Source organism: Micropterus salmoides, unplaced genomic scaffold (assembly GCF_014851395.1).
Source record: "Micropterus salmoides isolate LMB-PRFRI ecotype aquatic unplaced genomic scaffold, ASM1485139v1 Ms_hic_scaffold_1, whole genome shotgun sequence".
Lineage (NCBI taxonomy): Eukaryota > Metazoa > Chordata > Actinopteri > Centrarchiformes > Centrarchidae > Micropterus > Micropterus salmoides.
In genome coordinates, this window is record NW_024040040.1 from 14,685,225 (window position 1) to 14,700,858 (window position 15,634).

General features: G+C 40.1%; 1 protein-coding gene across 2 annotated transcripts in view; it reads left to right on the forward strand.

The window, feature by feature from the left end:
* The window catches only part of creb3l1 (cAMP responsive element binding protein 3-like 1), a 35,945-nt gene that overhangs the window by 9,430 nt on the left and 10,881 nt on the right, over positions 1-15,634 (forward strand). Inside the window, exons 2-6 of one of the 2 annotated variants that reach the window (XM_038719432.1) lie at positions 3,843-3,975; positions 5,134-5,208; positions 13,687-13,841; positions 13,965-14,046; positions 14,530-14,732. In XM_038719432.1, coding sequence (XP_038575360.1) covers positions 3,843-3,975; positions 5,134-5,208; positions 13,687-13,841; positions 13,965-14,046; positions 14,530-14,732 — 648 coding nt within the window. Of the gene's footprint in view, positions 1-3,842; positions 3,976-5,121; positions 5,209-13,686; positions 13,842-13,964; positions 14,047-14,529; positions 14,733-15,634 lie in introns of both variants that reach the window. The other variant, XM_038719430.1, reaches the window with a different exon arrangement.

Sequence of the window (15,634 nt, forward strand, 5' to 3'; positions counted from 1 at the left end):
TGGTTGATTTGGTGACATATGTGTTTCCTGGTGTTAAACAGCAAGAGTAGTTTAATACTACAGGTCCCTGAGTTCTTTTGGAAATCATTCATGGTTTCAGAAAACACACTATATGCAGCTACTTTTCACAAATACAACGGAAGGAGTATTGGTTTATCGGTTTACAGTGCAGCCCAACAAACTTACATTGTTTGAATAAAGAAGTCAATCAATAATTGGCCTTTTTCCATCATGCACTGAGGCTGATCCTTCTTTTTGCATTACTCCTCTTTGATCTGCTGACAAAGAAATGCTGAGAAGGACCAAGTCTCGTTTTCTAGACGTGATTTGATCCTTGTCATCGCGATCCTCTCTGACAAATTATTTGTGTTTCCTGTGACTGCTTCAAAATAAAAGCCAGCCCATGGCAGCAACAGTCCAATGTTGTGTTTGCATTAGCAGTATACAGCTAGGACACAGTGTTAGGCGAGTGAACAGTGAGGCTGTTATCAGTGAGATAAAATTAAAAACAGTGACGCTGGATTACACACCTCTCGTTTCCTGTTATTCACATGTGAAATTTTCTTTCAAAGTACATTCCAGTATGTGTTGGTCAACAGACTCTCTCTATATATACCAATATACAACCAATAACCTTTATAATGGCTGTGTTATATTTAGGTGTCCCAGTTCCTGGGCCCTGGTGTTGTGCAAGCTGGTTCACTGTCAGCTACTGGAATCCCTAAAACAAAATTAGCCATCTCTTTAATGTTTTTAGTTACATTTCCTATTATGACAAATAAAAATGTCGGGTGTGAAAAATATCTTTTATGCCCCCAAATCCCAAACCTTCCTCCCAGCTCACTGTTGATATTTTCAAAACTCAACAGAGTTCACAGTTGATTTACAAAACCTCAGCAGTTCGTCATGTGTCATGTGCTTCTGGTGTTTCACTCACCATCTGTATGTCTACCATTTCACTGTGTGTGTGTGTGTGTGTGTGTGTGTGTGTGTGTGTGTTGAGTGTGTTTTTATTAGACAGCTGCATGTGTCCCAGAGTTTCACCACAGACATGCTTGACCTCCTAAACACAGTCACAAATGCAGACACACACTCTGAGATGATACATGTCTGAGGGTGTGAATGTTACTTAAAGTTGACTTGTTTGAGCAGCGTTTAAAGAACTTTTATACATCAACACTGATTCCCAGTATAGTCTATAACTTATTCGGCTGCAGTGATGGAGACAACTACAAGCACTGACGCTTTGATGTGTGCATACAATTTGAAAAGTCCAGAGAAGCCAAATAAATAAAACTCCAATCTTATTTGTTAGTGCCTGGATGTAAGTACTACCTGACAGCTTTAATTCAGGGAATTCTGAATCCTCAAAGTTCTTTATACTGACAGGAGGAGTGCTCACAAATTGCTGACTTTTACCTATCATAATAGAGCTATGCACTAAAACGTCTAAAACCAACTTAATTTAGACTAATAAAGTCTAAATTAAGTTAGTGCTGGTGCTGGGTAGGTAGCAGGCAGAGGGTTTATCAGAGCTGCCTGTTTCTTGATGAGAGTTTGTGGGAAGGAAAACCAAAATAATAAGCTGATAGAGGCCAAAAAGCTCCTTAGAGCCGATGGGAACTGCAGAGTTGTGTGAGAGTTCTTTGTTGGTTTATCACTATGAGTCAGCCTTTCATTCCACCTTTATTTATATTAAAAATATTTATTGAAGTTAACTCTGTATTTATTATCCAGGTGGTGTCTTTATTGTTGCTACTGGCCTGATTTAATCTGCTGTGACAGATTTTTGGAGAAGAGTTAGCTAATTTCCAAGAATGATACAAGCAAAGCAATTTTTGTATTTGTTGCTTGATCAAAGTTATTTTAGTCACTATGTCTGTTAGAGAAGACTCAAAGCAGAGTTGACTTCTATATCTGATTGGTTCCAACCTGTGTGTGTGTGATTTTCATGTTTTTATATCCTGGTGGGGACTTTAACCTAAATGCAGACTAACTGATGGGGACTTGAATAGAGTTCCCCAGAGGTAGAGACTGGTTTTTGAGGGTTAAGACTTGGTTCAAGGGTTCAGGTTACAATAAGGTAAGGTGTAGGATTAAGTTTAGGCATGTAGTTGTGATGGTTAGGGTAAGGGGCTAGAGAATGCATTATGTCCCCATGGGGATAGAGGAACAAATGTGTGTGTGCACTGCTTTGTACACATTTGGTCAGGACCAGGGTGACTCATATTGTGTGTGTGTGTGTGTGTGTGTGTGTGTGTGTGTGTGTGTGTGTGTGTGTGTTAAACCAGTGTAATCAGAGCACCATGATGTCCCGGGCTTCCAGAACATCGTCTCTCAGCTCAGTGACTCATTCATTGAGACTGAGGATGAATCTATCATTGCTGTTTCCAACTGACTGACTCTCCATGCCATGGAGACACAGTCTGGGTTGTCTGGTTTCTGTTGTAGATCTGAAACAATTGCAAGAATTAGTCTTGCAACAAACTCAACTTTTCACTCACATTCGCAGATTATTTCCACAAATGCTAACTGTAGCGTGGTTGCATGCTATGTAAGCATTACTCTTAAAGGTCCAGTGTGTAATATTTAGGAGGGTCTATTGACAGAAATGCAATATAATATAGCCTACATAACTATGTTTTCAGTGGTGTATAAAGACCTTACATAATGAATGAAGTTATGTTTTTATTACCTTAGACTGAGCCATTTCTATCTACATTCACCGCGGGTCCCCCTTACATGGACTTTGCTATTTTGCGCCGCCATGTTTCTACAGTAGCCCAAATGGACAAACTACTCTACAGAGTACAGAGAAATTTAGACAAATGGCCCACACGTATTATTTAGCACAAGAGCCGACAGAGCGTGTAGGCCACCGTCGCTTGGAAAGGGAAGGGGGAGTGGTGACTGATGGTGCTTTTATGTGGTTTCGGAATAATTAGAATCTTTTTCTCCTTAAATCTTTATTGCAAAAAGAGAAATAAAGTGTACATGGGACATAAAGAAATATACAGAACAATGATCGTGCAAAATCACGTATCGCATACACATATTTTGCAAACATGTCATTTGTAATATGGTTATAAAGGTTAGTTTGCTGTCTGCAAAGATGTCTGCGTGATAGATGTCTGCGTGTTGTTTATACACTCTGATAATGCACAAGTAATCCAACACGTCTTTGTAGTAGCATTCATGTTGATTCTACACTCCAACTTGTATGCGCATGAACACACACTGAAGTTGAAAGAATGACTTCAGAACTTGAAAGAAATGGGACCATCCGAGGAGCATGTGAATGCACCGTGAGCCGTGGGTTGCAGTTCGCAACCCTCACTACTAGGTGCCACTAAAACTTACACACTGAACCTTTAAAGTACAACTGATAGGCATACGTTTGTACATTTTGGTGCCCGGACTTACAGTCACCAAAAAAGACCAGCTGATCAAACACATTGCCCCAAGTTGCATGGAATTTCTTCATATTGCCTCATGTCTTCTCACTGTATTTCCAAAAATGCTACTTTTCATGAGCCAAGACAAACAGCCCCATGCATTTTTTTCAGATAATCCAATGTTCTTTTTAGCTTAAGAGGTAGGACATTTTTCTAACCCACAGAAGTAAACTTCATCTTTCAGTTTATCTAAAGAAGTTCAAAGTATGTTGTACAATACAGACTGTAAAGTATTAGCAGCTGTTCCCAAAGGTGCCACAGTTTATGACCGTATTTGGAGTATTTACTCACAAACTTCTACAGAAAACAGACCTTACAATGGAAAATAATTATTGTACTGAATAAAATAACAATTTCTGTCCCCATGTATCTCTTCATGTTTTCCAGCCTTTCTCAGGTGACCAGATGGACGACTTCAGCAGTGAATTATTCAGCAGTTTCTTTGATGATCATCTATTAGAGCGGCCCTTACTGGCAGACAGACATTCACCTTTACACATGGACATGGACAGCAGCCCAGGTCAGCTCCTCTTTTTATTAGGAAAAATGTTAATTTAAACAGTATACATGCCACTTACATTACAGCTCCTCCTACGAAACACTGTAAGAATGATTATATGAAATGCCTAACACTGCAGTCCAACGCAAATGCACCAGGCTTTGCATCACAGTGGTCCCATTGTGATCACCTCCTTGTTCTTCAGAAAACCTCAAGCAATGCAGCAGTTGCTCCACTCCTCAGCCAATGCATCGGTAGAAAAGACCCATATCCGTTATCGTATTTGGTTTGTTTAGCCAAAACTCGGCATGGAGACCAACTGTATCAAGTTATAATTTCTCAACCACATTAACTCTGGCTCGGTCCTCCACAGAGAGGTCAAATTCCACCATGTTAGAGCCAGTTTCTTTTGCCAAAGGCTGTGACTTCCAAAACGCCTGCCATTAGGAGGCAGAAGGAAACACAGACGTCTTCCCCTCACCTGTCAGTCTGTGAGGACAAGGTACCAAGTTGTTGGTTCAGGCTACAACTGGCTGAGCTACTACTCGCAAACTTCAGTTCCAGAGCTGAGAGATGAACAGGCCGTGGTACCGCTGCTCAGAGTTATTGTACTCTAGCTTCTTTCAGTCTGTTTGAAGCTGTCAGAAGGATCAACTTGCACCACCACTTATCACACTCAACAAAAGATTTGGAGGGAGGGATAAAAAGCATTATGGCTTTCATGTTTTAGAAGATAATACATTTTTTTTTCATTTACACCAACTGCATGGATGAAATTCTGACTATCCAGGAAAAATGCTTTACATATAACATATGTACAACTATGCGAGTTCCAGCTTGATATCTTGTTTGACTGTCTGACTTACAGTGAGAGGAGCAGTGTCAAGTTTTACATGCACTCACGATGGTCACTAATTAAGGCATTAAAGTCAAAATACATACATCACTGATGTGAGAGGAATGAGAACGCTCACGTAACGCTCAGGTGCTAAAAATTGCGCGAGCACTGTGGCTGTGTCTGTAACGGTCCTGTCTGAATTAAACCGTAAAGAACACCATACCAGGACACGCTTGTCTGAATGACAAAAAGCCAGCACTTTACCCCACATGGATGAAGACAGTAATGTTATATTTTCCATGAATGAACAGGGCTTTTAAATCTCACAGATATTCAAGCAGAGCACAGCTACTCTCTGAGTGAGGACTCCGCCCCCCAGAGCCCAGCCCTGTCAATCAAAATGGACCAAGAGTCTGGTAGGTCACCCTACTCATAAAGGGCTTTACTTTTCTGTCTTAGTTTATGCTGCACAGCCAACCAAATCTCTGCTGCTGATGTTTAGTCTGGGTCTTTATCACACTGGCTATCCCCTGTTATGTGGTTGGCTCAGTTTTCTGTCTAATATAATATTTAACACGCAGTCTGACCCTGTCTGCCAAATAGTATACACTGTGATTGGCTGGATCCACTGTCTGTTATATAATCTGTGTGATGATTGGCTTTATCTTTTGTCTATTAGGGTGAAAGTAAGAGGCTAATGTCTGCTGCAGTGCGATATAAAAATACTGGATATTTCAGATCAAGCTTTGCCCGTCTATCTCTCTCTTTCTGACTCATCATCTCCTCCTGTCTTCTTCTCTGTCTGTGTCTCAGCCTGTCTTCCCCTGTCTCTGTCTGTACCTGTCTTTCTGTCTGTCTGTTCTCCGTTTGTCCCGGGGATCCTGCTGTCTGAGCAGCGGGATCCCAGTCTGAACAGTTTTCCTCCAGCTAAGCCCTGCTAACACCACACACACACACACACACACACACACACACACACACACACACACACACACACAGACACAGACTCACACAGCGCTATGACAAGCATATGGTTTTGAGTCTGCAGCAGCCAGCGGAAACTCTCTTTCTCTTGTCTGTCAGGTTATCTCTCTCTCGCCTTCTCTGTCTCCCTTAATCCAATTAAATCTAGTTTATTGAAAAAAAATCTAAAAAAACCCAACTGACTGGCTTGTGTGTGTGTTTTCAGTGTAAGTAACTCCAATCAATCAATCCAAACCCAACATGTCTAATGTAAATTTACACTGCTGCCAAAGCAAACAATACTTAAATTACACATTAAACCACTAACCATCGACATAATATATTACCAAATCAAACATAACATCTAGACAGCTATGATTTCAAGATAGTTTATTTATAGTTTTCTCGTTCATTGCCTTCGTTTGTAGTTATATAACTATCATCTCAAGCTCACATATGGAACACACACACACACACACACACACACACCCACAGAAAAAGATAGAGAAACACCCAGATACCCTATGTATTTGAATCTATATTATATTAAGCTTAATCCAAAATGCATTTTACAACCTGCATTTGCTCCATAAAGCCTGACTATAAACTTACTTAAGTGTATATATATTTGCTACTTTTTTCAAATTTGAGAGAGGTTCTACTCTATATAGTATATGTACTGACTCAGTTTTCAGTAATATGGTTATTTGATTCTGTCGATAACCTTGCAGTCTTCAGCGGGCCGTTCCTGTAATTTAATTATTATTACTTCCTGGGAAGATATCACTACATCTGCATGCTGCCATTATGATGTGTTGTTTCTGTGGTTTTAAGAGCGTTGTTCTTGGACTTTATTTCTAAAACTGAGACTGGGATTTGGTGGATGGAGAACTGCATGTCTGATTGAGACACTTTTTGAATACTTGCTGCATAGTTTTCCTTTTCATCTCTGCTGTATTCACGTTTCTTCTGAAAAATATTTTGTCACAGCTGCACTGTTTGCTGCCATCTGGGCATAAAAAGTATTTTGACAAGACTGCTGCAGCTGAAAGGTTGATCCAGTATTATGGAAATAATGGCATTTCAAGGTTGGACTTGAAGTATTGAAAGTATTTAGCTACAATTGTTGCGTCATACTGTTAATGTACAATATATGAAAGCACACAGGCTGTAAAAGCAGTAGGTTCTGGCAAGAATTGCCCATAAATACCAGGATGTCAGTCACTGGTACTCAACACTAATCGCCTATGAAGCATAGTGCAGGCTTGAGAAGAACACTCTGGCAGAGCTGCCATTTGTGCCTTTTTAAAGACATTCTCAGCATCCAGTGAGAGCACCACAGCTGCTTGTTTGTCTTGATGAGTCAGGTTAATTAACCACCTGGGGATGTCGGAAGTTGTTGACCTTCCAATTTGTTACGAATGAAGAAATTTGTGGATCATAGTTGGTTCTCTTGGACAACAACATAGATAGCAATTTAAGGTAAGCAGCAGATGCTCTGATCATATACCAATTACAGGCAAATGAGGTTGATTTGACACCAGTCATTAAATGTTTTCACAGGAAACTGAGAGATAAGAGTGACTGCCTCAGTACCTAAAGTAAAACCCACGTTGCAGTGTTTGAATCATGGACGTCTCAAGTCCCTCTTGGGAAGCTTGGCCCCATTAAAGCATTAGACTAAGTTTGTAGGGGGTGGCAAAAATTAATAATCAGTGATGTATTTAATTAATCATAACATTTTTCACCTACAATAGTAGTAAATTTCTCTGTACTCTGTAATAGTAGATCAATACAGTGCACACAGCATACTATAGATAGCAGCTTCATTATAGCAGTGGTTCTCAAACTTTTCCTGTCACGCCCCCCTTCAGAATCCAAAAGAAGTTCATGAACTCAGCAAAAGTGGATTTCCGTTTTATCAATCATTAACATCACAGGCAATTGAAATAAACAAGATTCAGGTTAGAAATATAGCCTTGCTAGCATTTGTTTATGTCACCAAATGAATCATTTTCATTCAACTTTAGGTCCGCTCAACATCCACGACCCCCCTGAAGTGGCTTTACGCCCCCCCCCCCAGTTTGAGAACTACTGCATTATAGAAGCCAACCAACACTTAGTGCAGGGCCTAATTGATATTGCACTTTGCTGGTGAAAATTCCCAAACAAATATGCAAGTAATTAAATTACCAAAAGCACCAAATAACACTGTGAATCTAGGGTTTTGGTGGCCCCTGGAAGTCTGGGGTCCGGGCCACTCTCTTTCTCTCTCAGCCTGTGGTCTTAGTTCTTGTTGTTCTTATTCTAAGAGAAGCTGTGTTTTACTGCAGCTCCTACTGCTCTGCTCCATCTATGGGTTTAATACTCCTGCTGTCCCACTGAGATCAAACACAGTCACCACCTCTCCTTCGTTAACCCCCTGTGATGACTGCCAGGAGCCTTTGGTCATTAGCCATTGCTCTATCACAGGATTTCTTACCTGGGTTTACTAGCCACACAGGCAGACTTTGTTTCATTAACAGCATTCGAAGAGTTTCCATAAAGCGGTGAGGGAGGGGATCAGGTTTTACTTCCACAGCATCTTCTACATTTACTTCACACTGGACAATACAACAAAAATACAACACAATATGTCTAAAATGATGTTTAAACATACTTACTTTTAGTGATTAAATATTCTGTATGTCGAAAGTAACACATAATATATGCAGTCAGACAATGAGCACCTAGCCGACTTGTTGCTATGCTGTTGAGCTCTTGTAAGCTCTTGTGTTTAAAACAGATGTAATTATCAAAATGTTACAAATACACATTTGAATTTGAACTATGGGCTATATGGATGTATATCTCACTTTACTTCACTGTCCCTTCGTTATTTAGAAAATGATTGGCCGAGGTTAAAAATTATGTGATGACTTTGATCATGTTATATGTAATCAGCTCCTTTATTTTTGTTCATGTTGTATGTATGAACAGAAAACTAAATGCATAGTATGCTTATATACCACATTTTTATAGCATTTGTGTGCAACATGAAAACATTCTGTTATAGCTGCTACATGTGAAGCTAGAAGTTTTCCCTTGCAGTTATGTTAGGACTTGCTTTTGTCAGTTACGCCTTAATGAAGCCAACATGCAAATCAAAGCAAATCTCCTTTGTCAGTTACAGTCTACACAATTACTTAGAAATTCTTTTTATCATAGTATTACAGTATATTTATGAAGGTCAACTCTGGTAAAATGAAGGAAAAGGAAGAAAAGGCAGAACGAAAACAGCCCACAATCATTTACAACAGTAAAAATAATCAAATGTGTTTTTTTTAATCAAACGTCCACCTAACACTTTCAAAAGATGTGTCATTCTGTCTTTGATGAAACAACCAGAGTGGCCAAAAATGTACAAGACAACCTTCCTATGCACTGGCGACATGTTCTGGTATTCATTAAAAATGGTGGTAGAGGCTTAACAAGCATAGGAGGCTTAACAAGGCTCTGGCTAGCAGCAGGACCCGACCTCATTAGGAGAGGCTTCTGAGGATCTCACTTATAGAGAGGATGTAGGGAATAGGTAAACGATGGATCACCTCAAAACAGAATTTACATGGTATTCCTAATCTCTTGTCATTTGAAGTCAGACATTTGTCTATTTAATAAGATATCTTGACAAATGATTGCCAGGTTTCCATGATAATATTTGATAAAAAATAGTGATGTGTCTCTTCTGCTTGCTTATTAGCTTGCTTAAATCAGATGTGTACATTATTATTTTAATATCCACAGCTGTGTTTTCCATGCTACGCTGTGATAAATGTCCCTTATGCAAATTTAACATGTTACAGCTCAGCTCCATACATTTAATATGTTTCGCCTACTGTATTTTAATAAAGGTTAGTTTTGTAGTCAGTTGATTTTGAGACAAGACTAGATTGAACAAGTTTAAATCCTACCATTCTGTGTGCACTGTGACACAGCAAAAAAAACAAATACTAGTACAGGGATTCGAGTGTCAAAATGAGGTTCGACTCAGGGGGCCTCTTCGCTCAAGTCAATTACCAAGCTAAAATGCTAAACTTTACTTAGTTTCAGCTTCTCAAATGTGAGGATTGGCTGCTTTTCTTTATTTTCATATAATTGTAAACTGAACATATTTGAGTTTTGGTCAGACAAAACACGACATAACCCTAAACTTTAGGAAATTATAATGGCCATTTTTCATATATTCTCTAATTTTTCAAATAAATCAATAATAAAAATATAACTGTTAGATGCAACCGTACTCTATGGCAGACCTAACTCTAGGAGGACACGTTGTTGGTGTGATGACATTACCATGTGCTGCTTTGGAATTGTTATTGGCTCATTTGCACTCCAACAATCACTGAATAGAGTGCCAGAATCACGTTATACCCGTTATACTGATCCAGGATCTGAGCTGTAACATACACCACAATTAGACACGCAGGTCAGGAAAGCCTCTAGTGCCAAAATTACTTCATAATGTCCTAATGTTGACCACCTGTCATATTTGTGTCCATATTGGTCTTGCTATTCAGTAAAAATAAACCAAAATCTGAATTGGACTGAAATCAAGACAAGCTTCATTGGCTCATGACTTTTCTGGTAAACCCCCAAACAGTTATTTTCTGACAATCTTGAGGTCAGTGTTTAGTATTCCTGTTACTGACGCCGCAGATTGCAGTTTTGAGTTTGCAGCAACTGCCTTTAGGTTGACAGCAGAAAGAAGCCACAGGGATTTGTTTTTAGGATGGACTCTCTCTGTGCTGATCCCCGCTGCTGTGATGGACAGAATAACGAGATAAGCTACCAGCTCTCTGATGGGCACGGACCTCCCCCTCCCTCTGCTTCCCCCCAGCTCACGCAGCTTGTAAACTTCAGAGCATTTTACCAGCAGAATGTTGCTAGGAAACCAGGAGGTGATTAAAATGACGTTCACTCCTAACACACACACACACACACACACACACACACACACACACACACACACACACACACACACACACACACACACACACACACACACACACACGCGCAGCAGCAGCAGCAGCCCTGGTCTTGTTAAACAGCTACTGCTCTCTTTCCATACACCATGGGAGACTTTTGGTTGTAAGTGTGTGTTGTGACAAACATCAAAGGGTATGTCCTGGTGTATATGTCTTATTCTAAAATGAAAAAACAATGCTGACTCAATTAAACATCACATACATTTTTATTACTCTTTGCCTTTAAAAAGTTATGTCACGGCCCAGAACATGGTTTCACTCTTCAATTTAAAGTTAAACGTGAAGCTAAAAAGATATTCTTATAGATTGTTGGGCATACTTTTGCCTAATCAGGCTCCCTTGGAACGGTGCCTATCTCCTCACCTTTTAAAAGGACCTTAATTGTTTCATACATAGTTATCCTTCAACTCTGGTAGACCCATCAGTAGGTCTATCATTAAAAACTCTGTGTGGACAAGTGCTGTCCAAACAAACAGAACCTTATTTTGAACAAAAGATGTGTATAAAAGACACACGTGGGACTTGCAAGAGACAGATTAATAAAACAAGGGTGGTTAAAATTGATGCAGCAGAGGCTGAGTTATATACCATATTTTACTATACCATATTTTGGTGTGTGGGTCAAGCTAAAAACAACAGTTCCTGTAATGCAACTCAGTTTAATTTTTCATCAGACTCTTCCTGTCTGGAAAACTTCCACACTTTTCAAACTCTGATCCCCCAGTTTGTAATGCAGGTATTCTGTCATAAATTAAACGTCTCAAAACCAATCTGATATTTGTTGTACTTCTACCTAAATGTAGAAGTACTTCCCATGTAGTACTTGTACATGATGAGTGAACTGATCTTCATTTGTAAAGATAATCAAATGCTCCTTTTCAAGCCACAGATTGAAAAGATCAAAGTTGAACGCCTACTTCACACTACATGATTTTAAGCCCGATTTGCTCAGCGACCGTTGGGCTGTGATCAGGGGTAAATCAGTCATTATGTGTGAACTACTCAATGATGCATCAAAACGACTCCCCGACACATCACTGACACATCGCAGACGCCAGCTAGATATCTAGCATGCCAAATCTCTGGAGGAGCCCTTCTTTACATCCACATCCAGCCAATGAGAGCAGGCAGCTGGCAGAACAGGCAGCTAATCTTTCATTGCAAAACACTATTTACTCACCTCCAGTGCTCTCTGTAGCTCAGACAATCCCTGTTGCGTCTGCTAATCCATTATTTCACCCATATTGTTTGGCTTTATAATTGCTATCTTTATAATAACAGTTTGCATCATTTCCTGTTTCACATTTTAATAACAACTATTGTTACTAGTCCTATTGTTATTATAATCATTAACATTACCATTATTGTCATTAACACTACTATAAATATCTGTACCATTTTTCATTTAGTCTATAGCAACATCACCTTTACTGTCTGTACCGCTGTGTGTATATTATGTAGGCTGCCTCCCTCCCCTCTCTCTCCTTCCATCTCTCTCTCTCTCTCTCTCTCTCTCTCTCTCTCTCTCTCTCTCTCTCTCTCTCTCTCTCTCTCTCTCTCCTCCTTCACCCCCAACCGGTCGAGGCAGATGGCCGCCCACCCTGAGCCATGGTTCTGCTCGAGGTTTCTGCCTCTTAAAAGGAAGTTTTTCCTTGCCTCTGTCGCCTAGTGCTTGCTCTTGGTGGGAACTGTTGGGTTTCTGTAAATAACATCACAGAGTACGGTCTAGACCTGCTCTTTTATGAAAAGCACTGTTAGATAACTGTTGTTGTGATTTGGCGCTATATAAATAAAATTGAATTGAATAGAATTTCACGTGTGTTTTCTTGTGGTTTTGTCCGCTCGGGTAGTGTGTGACCCCCTGTCTACTATCAGTCACGTAGTGTGAACACCACAACGACTTCAAGACTCCCGTCACAAGACAGCAAGTTGTGTAATCTGAACAGCACGGCGATCGGTGATCGGCGATTATGATATTTGCCCAACATTTGAGTCATGAACCGTGACGATGTTTTCCCCATCATCAACAACCATGTCAGAGGTCATTTCAGGAGGTTGGCCAGTGCTGGCAGGGAGGACAGGAGCCTCTTCATCATCTTGCCCACTAGGACACCAAATATACCAGGATTGGTAGTGACTAACTCTCCTGCAGCCCTGCAGTGGCACTTATGTCCCTAAAAATACTTCCTGCAGCTCACAGTAGACTAAACAGTGGAGTACCTGTGAGATGCTCACTGTGTTTTAGTGAACCTCCTTTGAAATTGTAGTCAGACCTCATTGTTGGGTCACTCAATTATGCATATTTTCGACAGTGTTTAAAGGCAGCAACTGTTTCTTGTCTCAGAAAGGATACTAAAGATGAGTGGCTGGTTCAGCCCATCTTTTATTTCAGGGTAGAGACAAATTATGCACCACAGTTGCCAGAGCGACATCGTCCAGCAGTCTGTAATAACCAGCTTTGTCAGGAAGTGCTCAAATGTTTTGGGGAAGCTCTTTGAAAGTGTGATTTATAAGCTACCAGTTACTTCCCATTGGAAGACCTACCGCAAAGACTCCCTGAAGCGAAATATAGTAAGGTTTATGTTAGTTGCTCAGAAAATGTAAGTTCATTCTGCTTTTTGAAAAGGGAAATGAGCTTTCTAGGCTGGAATTAAGGTGTGTGATTCATTAATTTATTTCACCATTTTCATTCATATGTTTCTATCTAATTTTGGAAATAGTAGTTAGTAGTCATTTAAAAACTCATGGTCCACTTACTAGCTTTGCATCACACCATCTTCATCAGATTATGTGTGTGATATAGTTGAAAGGTGCGGAAAAAGCTAGTAAGGGGACGCTGATCTCTCAAATTGCACACTTTCTTTGTTAATTTAATGTTGATTTTATGGTGTTTTGTCTTTCCCTTAGAATTTGAATGGAACTTCAGCCAGGACCTTTCGGCCATCTTGGTGAAACAGGAGGAGCCTGATGTGGTTCAAAGGTTAGATCCTCAGCCTCTTGAAGGCCCGCCTCTCATATTAAGCCCTGCCCCCCCACACAGAGGATCGCCATGGAAACACACGGTTAGCATCCGTCAGGCCTGTGTCTCAACAGTGAAACACCGCACGTTGCGTTGTTGTTGATGTTAACCGATCAGTTCGAAAGCAATGTTCTTCAGCATTGTTGTTGTTTATCTGTTTCTGTAGGAGCGCAGTCAAGACAGTGTGAAGCCAGTGGCCATAAAAGATGAACCCAGAGAGATTGGACAGTACCTCGGCCTGCCCAGCGGTACACACACACACACACACACACACACACACACACACACACACACACACACACACACACACACATCAGCACCCTTTTCCACCTAAAATAATACCATTGTTGCAAGCCCAGGTCAAATAAAACCAAACCTCAGGCTCAAAATAAGTCATTTTGTGGGATGTTGTTCCCCTGAACATGTTCCCATGCGCAGCTGTCTTAAGTCTTGACAAAATACGTCCGACCTAACTAAACTTAAACTAAAACAAACTATTTAACTTATAAAGGTTGTGTGGAGCACTATTCACTTAGCCTGGGAGCTGCAGAAACAGCCTTCAGAAGGTCCAGCTTTATATCTGCATCTCTTTATCTTTACACCAATAATCACAACAAAGAACTAGACAAATACAATGTTTTAGATTTCAGAATGAATCAGGTTTTAGTGGACCTGTTTTTTCAGCATCTCATGTGTAGCAGGTTGTTTCATTCAACACTCCTCTACTGTAGACGATGCTCTCCAGCTGCCGCCCACCCCTCCCAGTAGTAACCACGGCGACAGTGACGGCTCCCTCCCTCCCTCCTCCCCGCACCTCCCTCTGCTTCCGTCTTCCCCTCAAACACAACAGAGGCCAGGAGGCCGGGCCTCCTCCTCTTCCTCCTCCTCCTCTTCCTCAGCCATCTCTTCTTCACCTCTCCTCACTGCCCCACATGTGAGTAAAAGGACACCACTCACATCGGTCTGCCCCCCCTCTTTTTTCTTTTTTGTATCCATATTGACAATACAAGTGGCTGAATGAACTTATGGCATGCAACATTTTCATTTGTTCATTTTAGTTTTACAACAAATTGTGTCTATGGTCAAGAAATTATTTGAATCTAGGCTCAGCAAGGGATGGTCTTTAATTGTTCATGCCCCCAGTTTATATTTTGTTTAATTTTCTTGTGAGATTTATTATAAAACAATCAAATAGTTGCACCAAAATAGTCAAAAACATGCCTTTTGTGTGCGCCATACATTACAAAGGTGCATTTTGCCATATGGAGAGAATAACAATCAGGTCTCTGCACAAACGCTTAATTTTATAGTAGCTAGTAAGACTAAAAAGTCATTTTTTTCACCTTCACTTTATTCTGCATTATAAAATAAAGTTAAACGTATCGTATATAGTACAGTTAACCTAATATAATGCATGTTCAGCCCAAACCAACCTGTTCGTCTAAGGGGTGAAGTGAGAATATTACGGTCCTGAAGCCCCTATTTCTAATTCCACTTCTGATTTGGGCGAATGTAAAAAAAAGTCCCATTAACATATTAAGCTTGAAATCCAGGTTGAGGTATTAGTGGGAGTATTGTTTTTAGTATAAGGATATGATAATGTGTTAAATATATAATAGCTACAGATTATACATTATCATAGACGTTTATGAAATTGTGTACAGTAGTGTGTTAATTTCCTTTGTTTACTTGTAAATGTAGATAATTAATTTTGTCCTAACTGCCAATGTATAGTGGGGAACTTGTGTTTGTGTGTGAACCAGCTGTCATCGTGGGGTCAAATTAGTCCGATAATTTGCTGACTAATGGGGCCTATAATTAAATTCAATAAATTCA